General features: G+C 40.0%; 2 protein-coding genes and 1 pseudogene across 2 annotated transcripts; all 3 read left to right on the plus strand.

Annotated features, from left to right (window-relative positions):
• LOC140949787 (uncharacterized) overlaps positions 1 to 405 on the plus strand; it is a 181,326-nt pseudogene extending 180,921 nt beyond the window's left edge.
• On the plus strand, positions 399 to 2,738 carry LOC140949797 (tyrosine-protein kinase receptor Tie-1-like). The gene is made up of 4 exons (XM_073398929.1): positions 399 to 485; positions 918 to 958; positions 1,669 to 1,765; positions 2,453 to 2,738. The coding sequence occupies exons 2-4, from the start codon at positions 946 to 948 to the stop codon at positions 2,649 to 2,651; spliced, it is 309 nt and encodes a 102-aa protein (XP_073255030.1). The 5' UTR covers positions 399 to 485; positions 918 to 945; the 3' UTR covers positions 2,652 to 2,738.
• A 17,854-nt stretch (positions 2,739 to 20,592) lies between these two features.
• On the plus strand, positions 20,593 to 21,066 carry LOC140949482 (uncharacterized). The gene has a single exon (XM_073398640.1). It carries the CDS (start codon positions 20,593 to 20,595, stop codon positions 21,064 to 21,066), a length of 474 nt encoding a protein of 157 aa, XP_073254741.1.
• Positions 21,067 to 23,245: the final 2,179 nt, after the last annotated feature.

Consider the following 23,245-nt stretch of genomic DNA (forward strand, 5'->3'; position numbering starts at 1 on the left):
ATGTCAAATTAGTTTTAGTGGAGAAATTGTCTTAGTCGATCGAACCAAATTTGGCATGTTTCGTACATGTTTCGTATAATCTTGAATCAGTCGTTCAGATCAGTTCAGTTCAGTATTTTTCTTTTAATTGTTTGCCCCTAATTTTCTCGCCTTCACCCATGCCTTTTTTCTCCTTCCTTCTTAATTAGAATCATCTCGCCGAAACAATCTTGTTCACAGAGACCTTGCTGCCCGTAATGTTCTTGTTGGCCATGACAACCAAATCAAAGTGTCAGACTTTGGGTTGATGAGACAAATCTATGAAGATGTGAGCAGCTCAGCGAAGTCCAAAAAACTTCCTGTGAAATGGATGGCCCCAGAATGACTCTATCAAGGCCTTCACACCACCAAAAGTGATGTGCACGTACAAAAGATTCCCACTCTTTTAAACACATTTCGATACATTGCTGCTCAGAAAACCTCAGCTACCCTAAAAATCGTTATCAGTGAGTTTAATTCAAACCGATCTAGAATTCCAGTGGTTAATATAGTGGGTAATTTCGTACTTGTCGGCGCAATTTTGACTCAGGACTATATATAGTTTTCATAGTCAATAGCGAGAGCTTCGTCTGTTGAATTCTTAAATCAGAGTGTATGTAAAGATCACTTAGAAGCTTTCCTTTGCCGGGAAAAGTTTGAGAATATGCGACAGACCCGTCACGTAAATTGGTATTGATTTCCCTACTGTATTAACCTTGCTAGGCCATTTGCTAAGGGCTTTGAGCATCTGAGGCCTGGTGTCATAGGGTTCAGTCAAGGCACGGAAAGGTGGAGACACGCCCTTTTTCCCTTAAGTTCATCAAGTAAAAAGAAGAGAAGAAAAATTTATAGCGTTTATGCAGTGAACATATTCATGACCTTTGTGCTTTTCTCTATAGTTGGTCTTTTGGTGTTGTTCTTTGGGAGATGGCTACATTGGGTGAGTAGACCGTCACACGCTGATCATGTTACCTTGCAAGGGGAGTGAGATCCCAAGAACTGTCCTCCCTAGTGCCACGGGGGATATGACTTGAACAGTACGACGTGCCTGATATTAAAGGACGACACTGGGACTTTTAAAAGAGTGAGTCCTTATTAAATAAGGTTATTGCCATCAGGAAATAGGCTGATACCTGATCAGTTGTATTTGTGGCAAGCCGTGCCAGTAGGATTTTTTGGTTTGAACTAGGCTTTATGCCTGAAATCGTAAATAAGTGATAATCGGCATCAAATATGTACGCATTATAGAGAGCATTATTACTAAGCACCATGCTTGCTTGCTTGCTTTCTTTCTTTCCTTCTTTCTTTCTTTTTCTCTTTCTTTCTTTCTTTCTTTCTTTTCTTTTCTTTTCTTTCTTTCTTTCTTTCTTTCTTTCTTTCTTTCTTTCTTTCTTTCTTTCTTTCTTTCTTTCTTTCTTTCTTTCTTTCTTTCTTTCTTTCTTTCTTTCTTTCTTTCTTTCTTTCTTCCTTACATTTAAATGCAACTCTGACCCCTGTTCAATCTCTATTCTTTTGCAGAACTGCATTATTGAGTGCGGGGGGATGAAGACTCGTGGACGTTGACATTTCCAGTAGAAATCTATCCAATGGAATGAGCCGTATTTTCAAATAATAACATGTATATTTTTTTCTTTTTCATAACGTGATCAGGAGGCGTACCATACCCCACGCTAACCAACTCAGAGTTGTATCGACTGCTTGGCACTGGTTATCGCATGGAAAGGCCTGACATGTGCTCCGATGATGTGTACGTTTCTTGATCAGAATCGTCTTAAAGTTTACAAAGAGATTCGATTTTTCCGTGCGTCTTCTTAGTTATAAATTATAGCAATGAACGTTGCAGAAGACAAGTCGGTTGGTTTGTTTTTTGACGTTTTCTTCGATCAAACTGGTTACTGAACAGACGGACGGCAAAATCTTAGCTTAAATATTTGTTTCATACAGTAGTAAGATAGTGTTAAGACTTTAACAGAGATCGACAGCAAGGATTTTTTCTCCATGTTCGATATTTCCTTATGGCAATTGATTAAAACTAGGTATTCTTTCTCTTACCTGGTAACAGCTTTATTAGCAAAATTTGGCGATGTTGGATAATTCTTTCAACTTGGAAAACTTTAAAAAACATTTCCAGCAGACCATTCCAAAACCATCCACCACGCGAGGGTCTTGTCGCTGTCGTGTTTCCTATCGCGTGCCGCTCGTGCGTGTACTTCTCACGAGATCGCCCCAAGTGGAGAGCTTGCTCGCAGGCTAGGCAAGAAACCGACAAGCCTAATGATCCGGCGTGAGTGGTTCCCAGCTGGTCTAAAGGAAAAACTATTCTACTAAATTGGGGTATCTTACGTCAAATAGAAACGGTTTATATGTATGTAATAATGGAATGGAACTCTTACTAACTCAAATTGTTGTTGTTGTTGTTTTTTATTAATAACAGATACGAGCTGATGACTGACTGTTGGAAGGAGGAACTACGCTCTCGTCCCAGTTTCTTTCAGATGATCGAAAAACTGGAGGTGATAATGCAGGGGGATGAACCATACTTGGATCTAAACAAACATAATGAAAATCATCCGTATTATAACGTCCCCCTGAAGCTAGTGGTGATTAATATGAAGAAGGAGCTTCCCCAATAGTCAGACAATTTCAGACCAAACTATTATAAACAGTTAACTAGTAATAATTCTTGAGAAAGTGATCTTAAAAATTTTGAAGGAAGTAAAAGGAGAAGCATAGCAAAAAGCGTAGTAGCAGTCAGTAGTAGTAGTCCGTGGGATCATAAGCGCGCACAAAGTTTTGGCAGAGGAGCGGCAAAGCCGCTCGGCTTGGGGAAGGGGTAGCCTCCCACGCAGACGTTCTTAGGGGTTCGTCACGCGTTCCTGCCCCTCGAACGTCTGCTGACTTGAGCCGTAAAAAACGTTGACCAATCACAGCAGACTTCCAGATCTGGGAAGTGCACTTTGGACCTTGAGAAATTATAGCTCCAGAAAAGATCAGAAAGGTCGCATGAAAGGTGAAGACCGTACAGTTTTAGGACAAACTACTCAGTTAACTCACAAGCGTTCGTACTTGTGGCTACCCTCAGAATCTCGTTGAAAAAAATTACCTCGGAGGTTAAATTTGCTAAACGGAAGTCGGCTTTCCTACAAAACAATAGCGTGTGAAAACAAGTTCTGCCTTTTGTTCAGTCGTACAAGGTAACCTTGCCGTTGCATCACCCAAAGAACAACTTTATGAGCAAATGACATCTAATCCAGCCTTTACAGAGAGAAATATACAAAAAGCCAACGCTTATCTCCTATATTCTCGTCAGGAGCAAAATTCTTTGTTCACGTATCACACTCTACAGAGCTTGTGCGTATGTGTTTGGCTTGTCAACACTTTGACATCAACTGCGCCGATTGGATCTCCGATAATCTGCATGTGATCTCCAGCCGATATTTGCGAACAATGGGAAAGAAATTTATCTTTCAGTTCAGCAGACGTTCGTGGGGCAGGCACGTGTGACGAACCCCTAAGGGCCTGTTTACATGGAGTGGGGGACCCCGGTCTAGTGGGGTTGGTTTCTTTTGTTTTCACGCTCTGGGGGACACAAAACAAAAGAAACCTACCCCACTAGACCGGGGTCCTCCACTCCATGTAAACAGGCCCTAAGAATGTCTGCGTGGGAGGCTAGAGAAGGGGAGGAGAGGTTTTGAAATTCCCTTGCGGCTTCACAACCAAAACTCTCACGCGGGAGCAAAAAAAAAAACAAAACAAAACAAAAAACAGGCCAGCTGATCTGACAGGCAGACCGAGCGTACTATGGTTGTTGCATGTTGTACAACAGGGAACTTAAGAACCACGACGAAGTTCACGACGACGACGTCTGTTGAGTGGGAAAAGACTGGAAAGAGAATGTAAGTTTCGGCGGCAAAAAGGAAACTTAAGATGTAGTTGGTCGGTAAGTCGACGACGACGACACGTGCACTGAATGTAAACACAAATGTAAAACTGTGATGTTCGTTCGCAACAAAGTTTTTCGGAATGGCGTCTTTTAAAACAATGCAAGATCTTATTTTTTAAGCCGTACGTCTAATTTCATTGACGATGAAGAATTTTTTGAGTTGTCTGACCTTTTCGAGGGGAAAAACGCCTGCTTTCCGTACAAAAATTATTCAACTTTCAACCTGAATGAGATGACCGAGTCCGAGTGTCTGTCAGAGTTTAGATTTGGAAAAAAAGACGTGATAGCTGTTTTCTATATAAAGTTTATTCCCTCTATATTAAAGATATATGATTTGCCTTACCGAGGGGGGCGTAAAGGCTTGCGGTATTGCGGTATTGGGTTATTTTTGGTGCTGTGTTGCGGTAATTTTTATTTCAAAGTACGGTATTGCTGTTTTCAGAGTCCAAGCGGTGTGCGGTAAGTTTAAATTTCATGTCCCGGTAGTCGGGGAAAAAATCGTTGAGTCGTGGTGATCTGCTTCTTTTTCATGACAAGAGGATACAAATCCTAAAAGGTCTCCCTAGCTAGCCTGCGTGACCTGCGTGTCTTCCAAATTACACTGTCGTAGCCTGTGAACAGGCTCTCGGCTCTCTCGACCAAAGGCCTGTTCACAGGCTACACTGTCGGGGATCGTATTTCGCAAACATTCCAGACAAATCGTTTGGCTTGAAATTTCAGTTAATACGTTGATATGATTAACGACATTAACTTTTTTATCCAATGATACGTAATTATGTCGCATTATTTATGACCTCATGGACCTTGTAGAAATAGTCGGCTTGCTTATCCTCCTTACCAACCTTATCGTCACTTTTCTGCCACTCGCGAAACAATGGCGAGCGATCCAGAAGGTCAACTAAGTGATCAGTCAAATATTCCAGCAAATAGTGAGGTCGTTATAAACTGCGTAGTGTCGAAAGATAATCTATGAAGATGACGTAGTCTAAAAATTACTACTAGTCCTTCTCGTTGTGCATGCAGGAATATAGAATGCAATACTATAGTATTCGTGTGTGCTTAACCTGCGTAGCATGGCGGTTTCCCGTGGTTTTGCCGAGAGCACGACTGAGCGGCGAAGCAGCTCCCGTTCCAGTTTCCTGGCCCGCGCCCGCCTTTATTACAGTGAAACCTCTATTAAGTGGACACCCAATTAAGCGGACACCCTGTATTAAGCGGACACTAAGCCGGGTCCTGAAACGAACGTCTTAGATTTCCCGTTAAAACGAACCCCTATTTAGCGGACACCTCTATTAAGCGGACGTGGACACTAAAATAAGGTGTATTTGGCTAATTTCTATTGTTACCAACCTTTATTAAGCGAACACCGGACTGAATTGACAATACTGGATTACGTCCTTGAAATACATACTGAAGTCAGTTAATGTTTTTGCATTTACAAACAAATTAAAGTTGGTAATGAAAGGTAATGAACTTGAACTCTGGATAGCTTCTTTAACAACATGCAACTTTATCACAGTACAAAGTAACAGTTGGATGTTGATGGTTAACAAACATTGCGCGATTTTACAACCTTTATTAAGCGGACACCCTCTATTAAGTGGACACTTGGAAAGGTCCCGAAGGTGTCCGCTTAATAGAGGTTTCACTGTATTTGGCGCGCCCATCCAAACCCGCCATGCTACGCAGGCTAGTTAGGCTTGGATAAATTCTGCTCGTAAATTGGCTTATTCTCATGCCGGCAGTGCTTGTAAAAATCGCTTATTCTGCTAAAAATTCTGCTCGGACACCCTTATTCTACTCGAATTCTGCTCGGTATCCGAAACAATTTTCGGCCACTCGGGCCGTTTTTATTTTCGCAAATATAGAAGGGAACCCGGGCCTAACCCCTTGAAACGAATTAGATATTGTAATTCATCTTACTTTTAATGTGAATGCGTTGTAGCTATTTACTAATCGAATTAATCACAAGGTATTTTCCATTTGTTTTTCATTTAGTTTTAAATTTTTCTTACAACTGTTATGCATACATTAGTGCCGCTGACTTTCCCTTATTCTGCTCAAATTCTGCTCGAAAATGCCTTATTCTGTGAATCTTAAACAACTCCATAAGAGTCAACTGTTTTCCGTCCGTTTATGATCCAGGTCAGTAATATATAAAGTACAGTGTGAGAGTAATACCAGAAAACTCCTGTTGTATCATTTATGAAACGTATACATGTAATGAACAAAATTATACGAGTGCGATCATCTTATGTTTATCGTAGGCTTGACATCGACGCAACTTGATTTTGAAACACTGACATAGAAGTATTATTTCTGTTTGAAAGGAGGATTTGTAGTATTGGCAACGTCAACTTTTTCTCATTTGTAAATGCGGTTTCGGTATTTGAGTAAATTGTGATGCGGTATTGTCGCGCTACCATGTGCGGTATTGCGGTACTCGTACCCCCCTTACGCCCCACTCCTCTCCTAAATGCGTACGAATAAATTTATCACTTAACATGCTTAAGCTTACGAGTTCGCTCGCCCGGCCTCCACAGCTGTTGTCATTCTTCGAAGTAAAAACAGTTCATTAACCGAATTATCAATCAACATCGCTTGTAAGGCGAAAAAAAGGAACGATACCTGCCGTGGATTTACGAAGATAAGAAAGTGCGAAGGACTTCAAAAATCGCTTAAAAGAGTGGATTCATACCTGCCGAAGCTTGTGAATTGCAGGACGACGTGATTCTACTTTGTTTGGCGTCGTCGATGACACCACGACGACGAAATTTACTCGTCGCGCGCTTGCGCAGTACGCTGTAACTCACTTCCGGTCGTCGAGGAGGTTTTTAAGTTCCCTAATATTGAAAACGATCGGAAACTATTAAAGATTTGTACGGGAACCGTAGAAGATTCAATAAGATAGTTATTTGTAGAAATTAATTCTTAACAAATAATAATAAAAAACATCTCTAACGTTATTTACATTGTGTGTTTTTGCTTTTTTTGCGTGATATGAATGAGCCACCGACGATCCGGGGTAGGGCGGTGATCTGGGGCCTAGGCTCATTTGCACTCGCAAGGTAATGCGGTGAAAAAGTTTGATGCGGTGAGTATTTACTTTTTAAGTGACGTTTTTTGTAGCCGTCGCCGTCAATCGCCGTCGTTGCTGCTTAAGCTCCCTAATTTCGTGACACAACTCCTTCATACTGAGCTTTCCACAAAGCTGACAAAAAATGGTCGCTCATTCCAAACTTTCGGCTGAAAACTGTTTAACTGTTTAAAGAAGGGAAAAGGTTGCTGGCCTACAAACAGAAGCAAAAAAAGCGCTCGCACTTGCAGTCCTACTGCGCATTACACAGACGCTTAAAGAGCGGAAAGCCCGTTTCATCTCTTAACCTTTACACTCCGAAGTTCTGGCTCAAACTCTTAAACTAGGAAGTTTTAAGGATCAAGCCCCATGAATTAGCTGGCGAGTAAGCTCTCCATTTCGAGTGCCGAGCGAAAAAAGTCGCGAGAGAACGGGAGAGCGAGCGGCGAAGCTCGCGTAATCTTTCGCGTGCGGCTCTCGAGTGACTTCTCGCGACTCCCCCAAATGGAGAGCTTGCTCGCAGGCTACCTGTGTGTTGATGTGAATGGTTAAACGCGAGGGCGGAAAGAAAAAGTATTGCCAAGGATTGCAAGTTAATGAGTTTCATGTTCTCTATGATCGATAGGTATCGCGAAGTTTCCCATAGCCCTATAATCCTTAGCCAAACGCATTCAATTCTGGCATATTGTGTCCAATATGAAGTAGCTAACGTCCGAGTTTTCTCGCATTTCTGGACATAAGAGAGAAAACGACGACGGGAAATGTAGTTTCCTACGTACGTAAATGCTTTGGTTATTTTATCGATCATAACAAACAAAGGAGAAAAAGAACGACCAGGTTGCTGAATGAGCTTTGAGTTCAATCAATTATTTCAATTATTTCAGGTTTTATACTTTGTATAGAGTTTAAATTAACTGAGCGAATTACGTAACGACTAAGATAGATTTCTACCCATTAACAGAAATTTACCGAAGACCGACAAAGATAGAAAACTATAAGTTTTAACAGACAACCGACTACTATGGGCCCACTCCCAACTCCCATTCAGACCCTATTTGTTGAGGAGGGACGAAGGTGACGGTATGAATCGAGAACTAATTTTCAAAATTAGCAAACACGCATTCTTTTTAGGTCATTGTGTACGGCGTGCTGTCGCCATTTCTTCAGTTTCCGTTATTTCTTGAATTTACTAAGCAATAGCCAAGTAAGTATGACCCTTGTGTGTAAATGACGTCATATTAGCAGTCTCTCGCAAAGTTGAAATCTTCTCGGTTATTCAATGAACTGGTCCTGAGAAGCACGATAAACCACTAACTTCATGTGGTAGGTGCCACCCCTATTCTGATTAGCCGCACTAAGAAATGTTTGACCTCACATGACAAAGGAATGCAGGGTCCTGGCCCCATGGGTATGAATAGTGTCTTAAATAGGGTAAACTGACTTCAATGAACGACTCTACAGGTTGAAAGGTAGTGGCGAGAAACACGTCATCATTAATGTGAAATGAGTTTTCATCCATTGCTCTATGCTTTTGAAGGTTTTGCTGTTCAACGAAGTGCATCCCAGCCCTCTTATAAACTACTGACCCATGACTTCTTTTGTGCATTTGATGCACGTACACATACACAACTACGCTTAATGGTCGCTCAATAGAGGTCATAGAGGTTCGTCATAAACCGGGTCACTGACAAATTATTATCATCTTTAGCAGAAACATCAAACACGCGACGGGAGCAGCATTACTGGTCCACAATCGGTAAACCTTCTATCTCGGACTGTTTTGCTTCATTATATTCTCAAAAAAAAAAAAAAAAAAAAAACAATAAGTCCAACTTAGTCTGTCAAGTGCTTGATGGCCGCTTAAACGAGGTGACAACAATGTAAAAACTCTCTTTGGGAAGGGAAAAAGCTGGCCGCGGTCGCTTAACAGAGGTTTAATTTCTTATTCTTTTCTACAGTTATTTCGGGACTTTGATTATTGGCCGCTTAATGGAGGTTCAATTGTATATGAATAAATCAGAAAACCAGCTATAAACAATATACAGCCATAAAATGTACCTGTTAGACCAGTTGGGGCTATTTTATAGACCGAAGAGACAGATTTCTACCCTTTCATATACTTCAACTAGTGAAGTCACTGCCCTTTCATATACCTGAAGCCCGAAGAAGGTACCCCTATCGGGCGAAGCCTCCCCGTATAGGTCTTGTAGGGAGTACCTCCTCCCTCCCCCAGGGATGATCTAAGCGCCTGCCTGCCCCTTTTACAATAGTGGCCGTTTGAGGTACCAGGAATCTGATTTACATTTTGGTCTATATTCTTCTTTGACTTCTGTTAACAATCTTAATGTTAATCTTCTTACTCCTCTTCTCACTCAATCCTTACTCTCCTAAGTACAGTAGCGGTTTTTACAGCCAAAGCTGGACATGTTTTGGGTTAACTCGTGACTTTGGGAATAAAATAAGGCGTGCATGTGTTATGTTTTGGTATTACTAAACCTGCGTGGTTGCGATCGGCAAGAAGCTACAAACCAATGAAAAACTAAAATGCTGGTTAACTATTAAACCCAAACAGGAACTTCAGCGAGACTAATGAACCAAGGTCAGCTCTAACATAAAAAACACGACCACCTATGAAAAACTAACATCTGACAATAACAAGCAAAGAATATTCCTAAAGGGACATTAAGTAAATTTCGCGAGATAAGAATAAATTCAAGTACAAGTAAAAACAAAAGATCAAAACAGGAAAATCCCTATCTGGACAAAATCAAGACTAAACTGATGAGACAAATCTTAAAATAACTTTCAAATACCTCACAACAATAAGGTGAGACTGCATCTTGAACTAACCACGTGAACTATTAAATAAATGTATATTAAGCATTCTTTTTAGATCCACTTGTACACCGTACTTTCAATTTTCCTTTGGTTATTTCCATAATTAGCAATAGCCAGATAAGTATGACCCTTGTATTCAAATGACGTCATATCAATGGCTCCAAAGGTTGACAGCTCTTGATATTTTGTGAACTGGCCTAGGGCGGAGAACCGATACAACACTGTCTTTGTTCTGTATTGATCAGCCATGCCCAGAAAAGTTTGACCGCACATGACAAAGGGATGCAGAGCCCTGGCCCCAGAAGTAAGGATAGTCTTAAATTGGACAAACTGACTTCCATTCCACTTGTTAATGTATGACTCTGGCTGAGAGGCAATGGCGAGAAACACGTCATAATTAATGTAAAAGGACTTTACATCCATTGTTCTGTGCTTTTGAAGGTTTTGCAGTTTGACGAAGTGCATCCCTGCCCTCTTATAAACTACCGACGATGCCGACCTGATTTCGTTTGCAAAGGCAACGTAGCTTTCGTTGTAAATTACAAACGCTGTACTTGCACGACATCTCCTTGTCGCTATCTCCTAAAACTTTTCAAACGTGTTGTTTTTCCACTCGTAGATGACTGAGTTGGCAGAATAGTCGAGATTAGATACGGCAAGAAAGGGCTCTTTCGCTGTGGTAAAAAAAAAATTAAAGCTGGCTCCGCCTTTCGTTGCAATGTTTTGAAAAGCAAAAAAAAAAATGTTCCATTTCAAAGATAAATAACTGAGTTTAGTCTGTTCGTAGTTCCATCATTATCATTAGCAACAGCAAGATAATGTTCGCCAGAAATTGTAAAATATTCCACGTCATGCCCTCCATGTGTGCCTATGGTCTGGTAAAGAAAGAATTTTCCAGTCAAATCGTTGAACTTGTAGATAAAAGAATCTGTGTTGTATTTTTCGGCGGTGTCACTTTTATAGTTGGCGAACGCTAGAAAAAGACTTCCATTAATGGTGAAAAGTTCCACGGCGACAGCTCCTCTGGTTAGTAAATCTTGGTATTTTTCAAAGTAATAACTGGAACGATCTGGATAGGAAAACGAAAACATAAAATTTACGAGTACTCGAAATACCTACGCCGCAAAAATTGATGAAAAAAGTAGACAGAAAAAAAAAGAAAAGAAATACTTAATTCCGCGAATTTGGCAAATTGAAGATAGTTTTTCGCAGGGTTTTATTTTCGCGATCTCAAATTAATTGATTTTATTTTTCAAAAAGTCTGAACTTTTTACAATTTCTAGATAAATTGGAACAAGCAATGTGTGAACTCTTTGCTATTAACGTTATTTGGAACTTACCAGTAAAACTAATCAACAATTTGTGTAGTTGTTGAACATAATGTATATGTTGTTGCTAAATTGTTCAATGTATTTTTGTGTGTTTTGAATTTTCTACATGGGTTTTAAATTTCGCGATTTTTTTACAATCGCCAAAAACGCGAAATTAAGTGCCAATTAGGTAGTATTTATATAATCGTTCACTTGAGGAGGGGGAAAGACGTCGAACTTATCATGAGACGAACTAAATTACGATTTGGGTGGACCTAAGTTCGACTGCTGAGTCAAACGTCGAAGTTTCTTGAGCGTCGAACTTAATTAGAAAAGAAACAATAATGCGCGAAACGGTTTTACAGTCAAACGATGAAACCCCCGCTGTTTCTAGGTCCTTACGATGTCAGTATTTTATTTATTAATTATATGACATAATTTTAAAGGAAGGTCTTATTCACAAGCCTTATTCTTGGCTTTCTTGGGCTCCCTTGCCTCATCTTCTTTTAAACTTTATACGAATGTTTATTTGTATGGCAAAATGATAAATATAAACAAGGATCGAAGAAGGATCGAAATAGATTCGCCGAAAAAGGTCTAAGTTTTGGCTCAAGCGCATGAAAAGTACTAAAAAAGAAAAACGAAAATTAATATTTATTTTTTTGTAAGCTTGCGAGCAGGCGGAATCCTCTGAATCCTGCAATTTGATTGGTTCCGAGATCGGGCGCTTTTTTTGTGCAGGTTAGGCTACTAGCCTGCACTATTTCTATCGAAAATGTCAGTCCGTAACCGTAGCCACATCACGTGATATATTGTAGCCAGTTGGAATCAAGATCGCCATGTGCTTTCAACAGGTTCTTATTGTCTCCTGGTTCTTCGTAGATCGGTACGTAAATTGTCCTTTTTACGCAATGTTTTTGTTTTCCTTTACTAACCACAACATTGACACCGTTAATCTTGGTCGAATAAAACGCAGTGGTTTATATTTTGGAACAAGTTTAAGTCGTTTCCTGCCGAGTGAAATGATCAAACAAGCCAACATGGCGAAACCATTGCTTTCAAACAAGCATCTAGATCTTCTGAAGACCGACGAGCTTCTTCTAAGAATGGACAAGGAAACCGTAGATGTCGGCCGAATAAAACCCCGGTATTTATATTTCAGTTGCATTAGGTTTAAGTCTTTTCGTACGAAGTGGAAAGTAACAACAAGCTAACAAGGCGCTCCCGTTGCTCGCAAACACGCGTCTTCTGGAGATGAATGAACCTCTCCTAAGAATGGATGAGCTTCTTTTGAGGAAAATAGAGACTCTTTTGAGAATAACTAAGCCTCTATCAAGCAAAACTAGGCATTTTGGACTAAATATTATCAGATCAAAGTCAAGCTTAACAAAGAACGTTGATGCTTTATTTATAGTGTGTTATTTTATAGTACCTTGGCATAAGCCGTTTTGTTATCGTTAAAGCACTGAAGTTCGTGTATTAGTCTTTTGTTACATCTACCAAGAAAAATTGTATTGTGAAAATTCTCTACATCATTCCGTTGAATCAACAAATCGTTATTTTTTTTCCAAGGGGGGGTACTCCCTTATATACGCCATATAGGTATGTGCCGCCCCATTGGGTGGGGTTTTTGCGCAGTTTTGGTCTGAAAACGGATTGACACTTTGCCCATTCTGGTCTGGAATCGGGTTGGGTTTTCGAGGAAACTACGGGAGTATGTGAACATTTTTATCGTTTTAATTCCAAATGAGTAAGAAAGAAAGATAATTATGCGAATTCCAAATAGAGTTGAATGATTTTTGTGTTTGCGCCCTAATCTAAGTAATGATAACACAATTTCTGCCTAAAGGCCAGGTCTGAAAACGGGTATGGATTTTAGAGTTCTATTCTTAGAACGGGTCTGGATAATTACATTTTCTGGTCTGAAATCGGGTCAGGATTTAAAGAACCGGGTGGCACACCCCCACCAAGAATTCCAGGGAGTACCCCCCCGGGAGTTTTCTGAAAAGGAAATCAACGAAATAATTTCATTACAACCTAGCACAACGAAACGCAGTAAATAAAGAAGTTGTCATGGAAACACTTTTACATTTGGAATATTCAAGAACATTCATCTTAAAAGAAATGTCCCGGCTCAAGACGAACTTCACACATTCCCAAATCACACCTCTTTAGTAAAACTATTTCCATTTGAACGTAAACATCTAAAAACGCATTTACGATCTCCTTAAAAAGTTCATTGAAACATGTCTAAGTTGGTTGTCGTTCACTGTATTTGTACTCTAGTTCGTTCTGTTGCGGTTAGCTACAGTGTTATTATTATACAAGTTATGTTACAGTTTGTAATTACAAAAAAAAAAGCAAAATCTTAGCGTTTTTTGATTCACATACGCAGGCGCCGATCATGGCGGCCAGTCTAAGCCTAGTTCAATTCATTTTTATTCTTTTAACCGTTAAACATAATTTCTTAAACAACAAGTACGTGCTGAAACATCAAGGATCTTCCAAGGACCATTTTCATCTAGAGAAGTATGAGGTATTTCAAAATTCTTGTGAGTTTTGGACACCTCTTCGGTTCAACCGTACTTCTTGCGAATGGCGGCCTTTAAGTACACCTAGGCTTCGCCGCAGTTTATCTCTGTGGTCTAAACGCGGTCATATGTGTCTAACCAAACCAGACTGGGACCCCGTTATGGATCTTACTATACACATGGACATTTCTAGAAATCCAGGTCCCGACATTATGGCTGAAACGATTAAGGACAAGTCAAGTTTACCTTCAATAGAACGACCATATTGCCAGTCATCTGAATCACAAGGATGTGGCCGCTTATCTTATTAAAGGGAAACGTTGTTAAATATTCGCCATCATTCTAAGGGGTGGGTAGAAAACGAAGACCCTCCCCCCCAAAAAAAAAAATCACTTATAAATATCTAGAAACGGGTATCTCGACCTTAGATGTGTGAGAAACAACAATATCTTCAATCATACAATATTTCGACCAGGGTCTTCGTTTTCTACACAATCCCCCGGTGTGTAGAAAACGAAGGCCCCCCTAAAAATCACTTGGAAACGGCTGGAAACTTCCTTTGAACGACTTCTAGACACTAATTAAAGGAGTGTAAGAAACAACACGGCTCCTGACGATTTTCAATAATACAAAATTTCGACCAGGGTCTTCGTTTTCTACACAATCCCCCCCGGTGTGCAGAAAACGAAGACCCCCTTAAAAATTACTTGGAAACGGCTGGAAACTGCTTTTAACGACTTCTAGACACTAAAGGAGTGTAAGAAACAACACGATTGTCAGTTACACAAAATTTTGACCAGGGTCTTTAAGCGGGGTATTCCATTCGTTTTCTACATGACCCCTATAGAGCTACATTTTTTGCAATTAATTGAATTTACGTAGTGCGAACAGGACCTTTTTAGAAAGAAAAATTTATAAGATCTTATCACCAGACAATGTTCTCTGTCCCGAACGCCCGGGAGACAGCGATTTGTTTGTTACAACATTTTATTTCGTTTTTACCAGTTGCATTATTAATTCTCCGGTGGGTTCAAAAGGTCACGTCTGCGGACAATAATTGGTGTATTTCGATCCATGTTAACTAGGGATCTTGACTAAAACACCACACGACTACATACGAGTAACATACGACTACATACAAGTACATACGGGTACACACCGATGACATACGAATACATACGAGTACATAAGGGTAGCATACGAGTCACATACGAGTACATACGAGCAACATACGGGTAACATACGAATATATGCGGGTAAAAAAGTAAAAAAGTAGTAAAAAAGTATGACTCGATGCAGGGACACCATTCATGGATCTGATGGCCTGCAATGAAAGAATACCATTTCCTTAAACCGATTTTCCACCATTTTCATGCAATGAAGAGAAAAAAATTGAAATTCAAAAATTAGGAAAAAAAAAAAAAGAGGAAGAAGAAGAGAAAAAGATCCCATACAACTTTGCGCCCACGTGCCTGGTAATCCCATGCTGTTATACTTGAGCAGGCGTTTTTGGTTTGGATTCATCGGACGGCCTTCTACTTTACGTGCAGACAAGAAATCGGAGAAATAACCGGCTGGAAACACAGATCGTTCATAGTCAGCAATTAACGAGCATGTCTGACGCTAGTTGATGTGGTTCATTACTGGCCATAAAGTTTTTCTATGAAATATCACTGCACGAACATATGTTACAGTTTTTTTAAAACCTAATTTTATACGCCGTGTTTTTTTGTACTTTTTACTGGATTATTTTAGTTGTACATTATCGATGTCTGTCGCCCTTGTCATTGTGCTTTGTAACCTTTTTGAGGGCAGTCTCGTTGTCAGCTTTCGTAAGCTGAATTAATAATTAAATTGAGGCAGTCATTTATAACACACAAAAAAAATTTTTCTAGTAGTATAACTATGATAACGTTTCTTGATGAATTGTCCTTCCATGAACATACTACAGTTCACAGTTATACTACAGTTCTATTGTCTTTTAAAAGCTTTTGACTTTTATCGCGCTAGTTTGTAATTTTTATAGATACACGAGAACAAGGCGGAATGTGAAAGAAAACTCTCTCTAGAGTAACATCACGTGGCCTGAGTACGAAAACAAAATGTAAATGTAAAAAGGCTATTCAATCTATTTTTCTCCCGCAGTCGAAATGAGTTTGCACGACCAAGATATTTTTTTCTCTCTCTTTAAATAATTTTTTTTTTCAATTTTTTGTTATTTCAATTTTCTCGCGAAAATGGTTGGAAATCGGTTTACGGAAATGGAATTCTTTGTTTGAAGGCCGTTAAATTCGCTTTATGGAATAATTCCCAGCTTTGTAACGTGATAGGGTGCGCAGACTGTCAATCAACGTGCTTTCATTCATCCATTCTTTCTTGTGTTGGTGTTCCTTTTCTCAGTCCCCGTGTGCCTGGTGTCCCAGCTTCGAGTCGTACTTTTTTTTACTTTTTTACCCGTATGTATTCGTATGTTACCCTTATGTTGCTCGTATGTACTCGTATGTGACTCGTATGTTACCCGTACGTACTCGTTTGTATTCGTATGTTATCGGTGTGTACCCTTATGTACTCGTATGTGACTCGTATGTAGTCGTATGTACGATCGTCGACTAGGTCGCCGCGGAGCCGCGGCTGTAGAAGATATCTTGTTTCTGTTACCGCATTGACTGCACACTCGGCGAGATTTCGCTGTTCCTTTTCATGCATTTTGTCCTCATTATGGCATTTGCGTTGCCGTTACTAAAGCCCAAAGCCATCGATGTCTCTGACTTAATTTTGTATAACTGACAATCGTGTTGTTTCTTACACTCCTTTAGTGTCTAGAAGTCGTTAAAAGCAGTTTCCAGCCGTTTCCAAGTAATTTTTAAGGGGGTCTTCGTTTTCTACACACCGGGGGGATTGTGTAGAAAACGAAGACCCTGGTCGAAATTTTGTATAATTGAAAATCGTCAGCAGCCGTATTGTTTCTTGCACTCCTTTAGTGTCTAGAAGTCGTTAAAGGCAGTTTCCAGCCGTTTCCAAGTGATTTTTAGGGGGGTCTTCGTTTTCTACACACGGGGGGGGGGGGGGATTGTGTAGAAAACGAAGACCCTGATCGAAATATTGTATAATTGAAGATATTGTTGTTTCTTACACATCTAAGGTCGAGATACCCGTTTCTAGATATTTATAAGTGATTTTGAGGGGGTCTTTGTTTTTGGGTCTTAGGTCTTAGGTCTTCGTTTTCAGCTGTTTTCTACCCACTCTCATTCTAAGACTATATGCAAACGGAGCCTATTTCTGAAAGATCTAAAGAACGCAGGAATATTACGGTACCGCGGTAAGCGAGCGGGCCGCAGAAAATCTTATTTTGGCCATTACGCACGTAACATCGAAGTTGTCGAAACTCGCTGTCCGTCAAGGAAGAATAACAATTTCCGAGTTGACCAGAGATGCCTATCTATTATACCCAGTGCATCGAAAAGCCAGCGCACCTCTAATAGCCTTTTGGCAAATTCGCAGTTCCAAAATGCATGTTTGTCAACACCTGTAGCTTGGCAAAGACGAAAAATCGAGTAAGAGTTTGCGTTACATTGGAGGCCGATTTGAATTATCAGGGCATAGACATTTGTATCGTATCAGAAACTCATCTAAAGCCCGATATGCCGGACAGTATAGTGGCTATCAAGGACTATGTTTTATTTAGGAGAGACAGAAATTGGATGGGTCGAGACATAAGAAACAAAGGTGGTGTGGCTATTTATTTACGGCATAATATCAAGGGTTTGGAAATTTACCGCTCCAGTCTGTATGAATTAATTTGTCTGACTTTATTATTACCATCGGGACATCACATGCTGGTATGCGGACTCTACCACCCACCTAAGCATAACTTATCAGGCTTGCGATCTAATGAACTATTTGGTTGGATATGTAGATTATGTGTTAAAGAAACATCTTGACACTGTGGTGGTATGCGGTGGTGATCTAAATCAACTGGACCTACAACACCTTGAGGCGTTAAGTGGCTGGAACTCGCTCGTTGACTTTCCCACAAGGGGCGACTCGCACCTGGATAACTGCTTAACAAATCGTCCGGATCTTTTTGAAAGGTTGATGCCGCGGTCTCTCAAATGGAAGCAAAACTCACCACTTTAATGGACAGGTGCCTGCCCCTTAAGACGGTTACAATGTCCTCCAGGGATCCCGCGTGGATGAGCCCTCTGGTAAAGACACTACTGAAGAAAAAATCTAGGCTTAGTTGTAACAATAAAGAACAGCTAGCGACAATTAATAGGCGCATCTCTGAGCTGATTGTGAAAACAGGACACATCTCGCCGCTCCTGTGGGAAGTGGTGGTTGGTGGAAAACCGTAGACGACATCACACAACGTCGCACCCACTCCAACTCTGTTGTATTAGATAACACCTTTGCCAACCAGTTGCATGATTATTTTCATGAACTTTGTACTGACCAGAATTACATTGCACCAGTTGATGTGGTTGTCGGGAGCGAAATTGAAGCACCTGAAACTCCTGAGAGGCTTGTTTGGAAAAGTCTTGGCAAAATCAAACGAACAGTCACGGGTCCTGATGGCATCCCTTTTTGGGTTTGGAAGGAACATGCTGAGATTTTAACACCAGTTCTCAGTCATATTTGGAAATTGTCTCCGCGCACGCACACCTGGCCTATGTCATGAAAAAGATCGAATATAAATCCGATACCCAAGGTTGACATACCCAAAGAAAAATCTGACTACCATGGCATAAATATCACTCCAGTTATAGCCAGGGCGTTTGAGAAAGTTGTTTATAACACTTTTGTGAAGGAGGCTGTGGAGGAAAATCTAAGAACCACTCAATTTGCTTACCGTGAAAGTGGAAATTGCACTAGTGCGCTGTTAACGATCCAGCACTTTCTCAACAAACCCTTAGATAATTCAGACTGTGAGGCCATTACCAGAAATCCGAGACATCGATCATATTTCACCTCTCTAGGCCTTTAAACATGGCGGAGAAAGAATTACAAAGAAATGTATGGGATAAAAAATAAATATCAGGATCACTGACCTATAACCAAGGATGAAAATCTTCCATCGCTCCTAAAAGAAAGAGGACATCTCTGTGATAATAAAAATATTTTCCGGTGGGTGATTTTTAAAAGTTAAGTTCGGACAAATTTTGACACAAAATTTACCCTAAAAGAGACCCAAATCGTCTTACAACGTCTCAAATTTCTTCAAATATTACTTCAGAAAAGCTCAACTTTGGACATCAAATCTTGAATGAATTCACCTTCCATCACTCTCAACAGCATCGTCTGAGAACAAAGCTTCAAGAACCGCCAGAAACTTCCTGTAGATCCACTAAGAAGTTCGGACAAATCAACGAATTTGAAGAGCAATAATTTGCTTGTTCATCCAAAGCGCTGTTAAGTAGACATGCGTCACAACAATGCGAAAAATATAGAAAACGCTCGCCGTATCGGCACTTTTCCTTCGTTGTTTTGGTAGCCATTTTGGAAATGTAGCCGGGCATTTTTATGGTAGGTACTTCATATGTGAGTTATTATAGTGTACACGCAAATACGCTGGTCATCGGTCATCGGTCCACTGTTTACAACGCTGGAACGCTGGAAAATATAGATGGTTTTCACAGTGACGTCATCAAATTGTTAAGTCAAAACAGCGAGGTTTTACGAATTCTTATTTACACTAGGTTGAATATAAACAAAAAATAAATCTTTGTACAAGTTTCCATTCCTGTAGCATGTTTCATTTCGAAAATACAGCAATTTGAACTTCCGAGTTTTCACAGTGCGTGACACCAAAACAGGAATGCTGTCTCGTTGAAAAAAGTCTCTCCTCTTGATTTTCAGCAGTATAACCATTTCAAGTATTAGAGGATATGTTTATGCGCACGTAGGCTGGTTCTCGAGTGAAAAGAAAGAGCTTTTATAGAAAAAGTGAACTCCAGATGTTTTGTTGATTTCCGGCGGCCATATTGGTGGACCAAAACGGTACACCAATATGGCGTACCCATACAAAGCTCTACAAAGGTGCGTGAAACGTTTCGGCAAATAACTCGGAAACTGTGGGCCATAAAGACCTGAGACTTGGACAAACTGTTTATATGTTAGTCTTTGGTAACATTTCATTTTCTTGGTTTCTTCCACTGGACGGTTTCCAATTTATTTTTTTGTTGCGTGACAGTGAAAACGATCTATAGCGTGCGGAGGAGTGTGCAAGCGTGCGTGGGTCGCGTGGGTGGTTGTGACAGTTTCCGCTTGGCAATTAAAAGTTAAATATAACAACATTGCTATGACATCTCCAACGCATTTCTTTACTAGTTTTTAAAGTTCAAACCATGTCTGATTTATTAAGCGATCGTGAGAGGCAAAACGTGCCGGCTAATCTTCGAAGTGGCAGCCCAGCAAAAAATTATCGCAGCCGGGAAGATGTTGACGAATCTCAGGTGCCTTGTTAGTTGAAATACCGTATTATCTTCTAAAAGAATGGCATGGGAAAGCTGACAAGAGCGATTCTGAAGTTAATGCTCTCAACTACATCACTCTTGTTAATGATTTGATCCCCGGTCAACGTGCCCGAATAAGCCAAGAATCGGGGCGACGAATCAATGCTGACAAGTCTCTCCACTTGATATAATTTTGCCCCGGGTTTATATTTCCTTTTGCCTTTAGAAGCTGTTTCAAAATCCGCTGAAAAAAGATTATTTAGTGCAACATAATCAAGATCTTTGCTTCTTACCGATTGCGTTATGTTGTTTTGCAACCTAACACCTTCGGGCATGCTCCGTAGAACTTTGAGTACACCGCAGTCAGGAAGTATCGCGCGAACGAAATGACTCAGATTTCTAGTAATGAGTACGGGTATTCGCTATGGACTTCAGCAAAGCGTTCGACTCAGTCAGACACGAGCTACTATTTAAGAAACTAAACTTGCTGCTCCTGAATGCCTTTATCATCAACTGGTATCACAGTTTTCTTTATAACAGACAACAACGTATGATCCACAACAACCACCTTCACGAGTGGAAAGGAGTGAACAAGGGGACAACGCAGGGTAGTGTGAGCGGCCCCTACTTATTTAACATGTTTCTGAATGACCTTGAAATCAAGCTAGGTTCCACTCCTGCTCTTTTTAAATACGCAGATGACTCAACCATTGTCGCACCAGTGTGGAAAGGAGGCAGTGATACGTCTAGTGATTTAGTGGAGGCGTTTTTAACCTGGGCGAACTGTAATTCGATGAGCTGTAACCCTAACAAGTGTAAAGAACTTGTCATAAAGAAGAAAGGGAACTCCACATTCTATCCTGTTGTACGTAATATACCACAACATGCCGGCTCTTGATTTATAAGGTTTGACCTTTCAGAATGACTGAAAATTTTCTGCACACATAAAAGCTAAACTGTGCAAGGTCAACAAATGTCTACACATGCTGAGAGTATGTAGAAAAGAGCGCTACAGCCAGACAGAAATTGATTATCTCTTCTATAGTATTGTTCTCCCTAACATAACCTACGGACTATCTGTTTATGGTGCCTCCATTGCGGAAATTAATGTCCTTCAGCAATTTTTAGACAGATGCTATAAGTTGCGCTTTATATCTACACAGTTAAATATTAGATCACTACTACAAAAACAAGATAAAGCGATTTTTCAAAAAGTTAAACAGCATGATAACCACCCTCTGAAGGTGTGCTTACCTCAAGAAAAGAACAATCTAACCTACAATCTTAGAGGTAAAAGCTTCCAAAGGCGCAAGATGAACACCGAACGTTATAAGAAGACATTTGTAAATAGATTAATTTTTAAATACAATATTTTATGATATTTTTTGTCAGACATGTGGTTCTAGTTTTTCGCATTTTTTAATCTTTTTATTCTATTGTAATTTAGCTGAACTTTTAATCTTTTTATCCTGTAACATTGGATGTGTATTTTTATCTAATGAGCAATAAAGACATTTTTACATTTTTTATTATTAATGATTAGTACTTTTGTTAAAATACCCATTCAGACCACCAAGAGAATAAAGTATTTGAATTATTAAACAGTTTCTCTGTGTTTCCCTTTTTTCCTGCCATTTACATTATCACAAACTCCCAACCCTATAAGAGACACATGAGACACATGAAGACATTTTATTCTTACTACAGTAACAATTTCAACTTGCTGCATGCATCACCAATGCATTCCACGTGAACGCCTCAGGGAGTAAGCGTCTTGCTGTGAAACACTTTTATCTCATTTCAGCTTTTCGTGCAAACTCTACTTTTTTAATCATTAACCTCCTTTACAGCCTTATTCCAGTTTATTATATAAACAGCAATGAAATACCAGGTGAGCTTTCGCGCGAAAACTTGATATCTTCACATGAGAAAATAAAGTCTTTCTTTTTCACAAAACGGTGGCATTATCGTACAAGGTGATTATAATGCAAGAACAGGTGATATTCAAGAAGTCGTAATGAATGACGATAATACTTTCTTGCCTGTCCCTGAAGATTACGAAATTGATTCGAAATTCTTTAGGCATTCGCAGGATTCCGGCACAGTAAACGTCAGGGGCAGAAACGTATTAGAAATATGTACCAGATTAAAGTTGCGAATTTTCAACGGGAGGATTGTTGGTGACCTGGAAGGTAAAAAGACCTGCTTTCACTACAAAGCAGCAGTGTCGTGGATTATGTCATAGGCTCTAAAGCTATACTTCAAAATGTGCGATACTTAATTGTTAACCCCTAATGCCACATTTGTCAGATCACTGTCATGTGACTTATGCTATTAAAGCTATTCTAGCCGGCAGCCCAGTTTCCTCTAGCTGCTCGAACGGATGCACCTTGTCTGAACATAATGGACTATTATGGGATACCAAACTGAAGAGTAAGTTAAAAGAATGTCTGGAATCACAAATAGTTCAGTCTAAACTACAAGCGGCCTTAATAAACGATAATGTTGACACTGCGGCCGAATTGTTTAGTGAAACTCTGGTGGAAGCATGTAAAAAAAGCCGGCTTGAGAATCCAACGCAACAAAACGAGAGCCATGTCACAAAATAACTGGTTCGATCTGGAATGCGATACTGAAAAAGAAAACCTGAAATCCCTTGGGGAACAAATTTCTCAGGAGCCAAATAATTCCCAGCTGAGGCACCTTTTACAAGACAAAAAGAAGAAATTTAAACGGACATGCAGAAGGAAAAAACGAGAGTTTGTCAGTAAGAGTATAGGCGATTTTGACCTCCGTAATCCTCAAGATACCTGGTAACAGATAGGTAAAATCTTTAATATTAGAAAACGGCAACCACATGGAACCGAAACAGTAAGTGCGGAACAGTTTTATGAATACTTCAAACAACAAAACGCGGCTCCAACGAACGGCCACCAGACAGATCTAGAAGATACTGGAGTTATTGAGGAAGAGGCAGGCCCCCTAGACTATTGTGACGATAGGTTTTGCCCTTCCAAGCACAAATCGGGGAATTGAGCGTAAAGAGAACTCGAGCGACTTCGGCGTAATAACAACAA

The sequence above is a fragment of the Porites lutea genome, chromosome 10, assembly GCF_958299795.1.
Source record: "Porites lutea chromosome 10, jaPorLute2.1, whole genome shotgun sequence".
NCBI lineage: Eukaryota > Metazoa > Cnidaria > Anthozoa > Scleractinia > Poritidae > Porites > Porites lutea.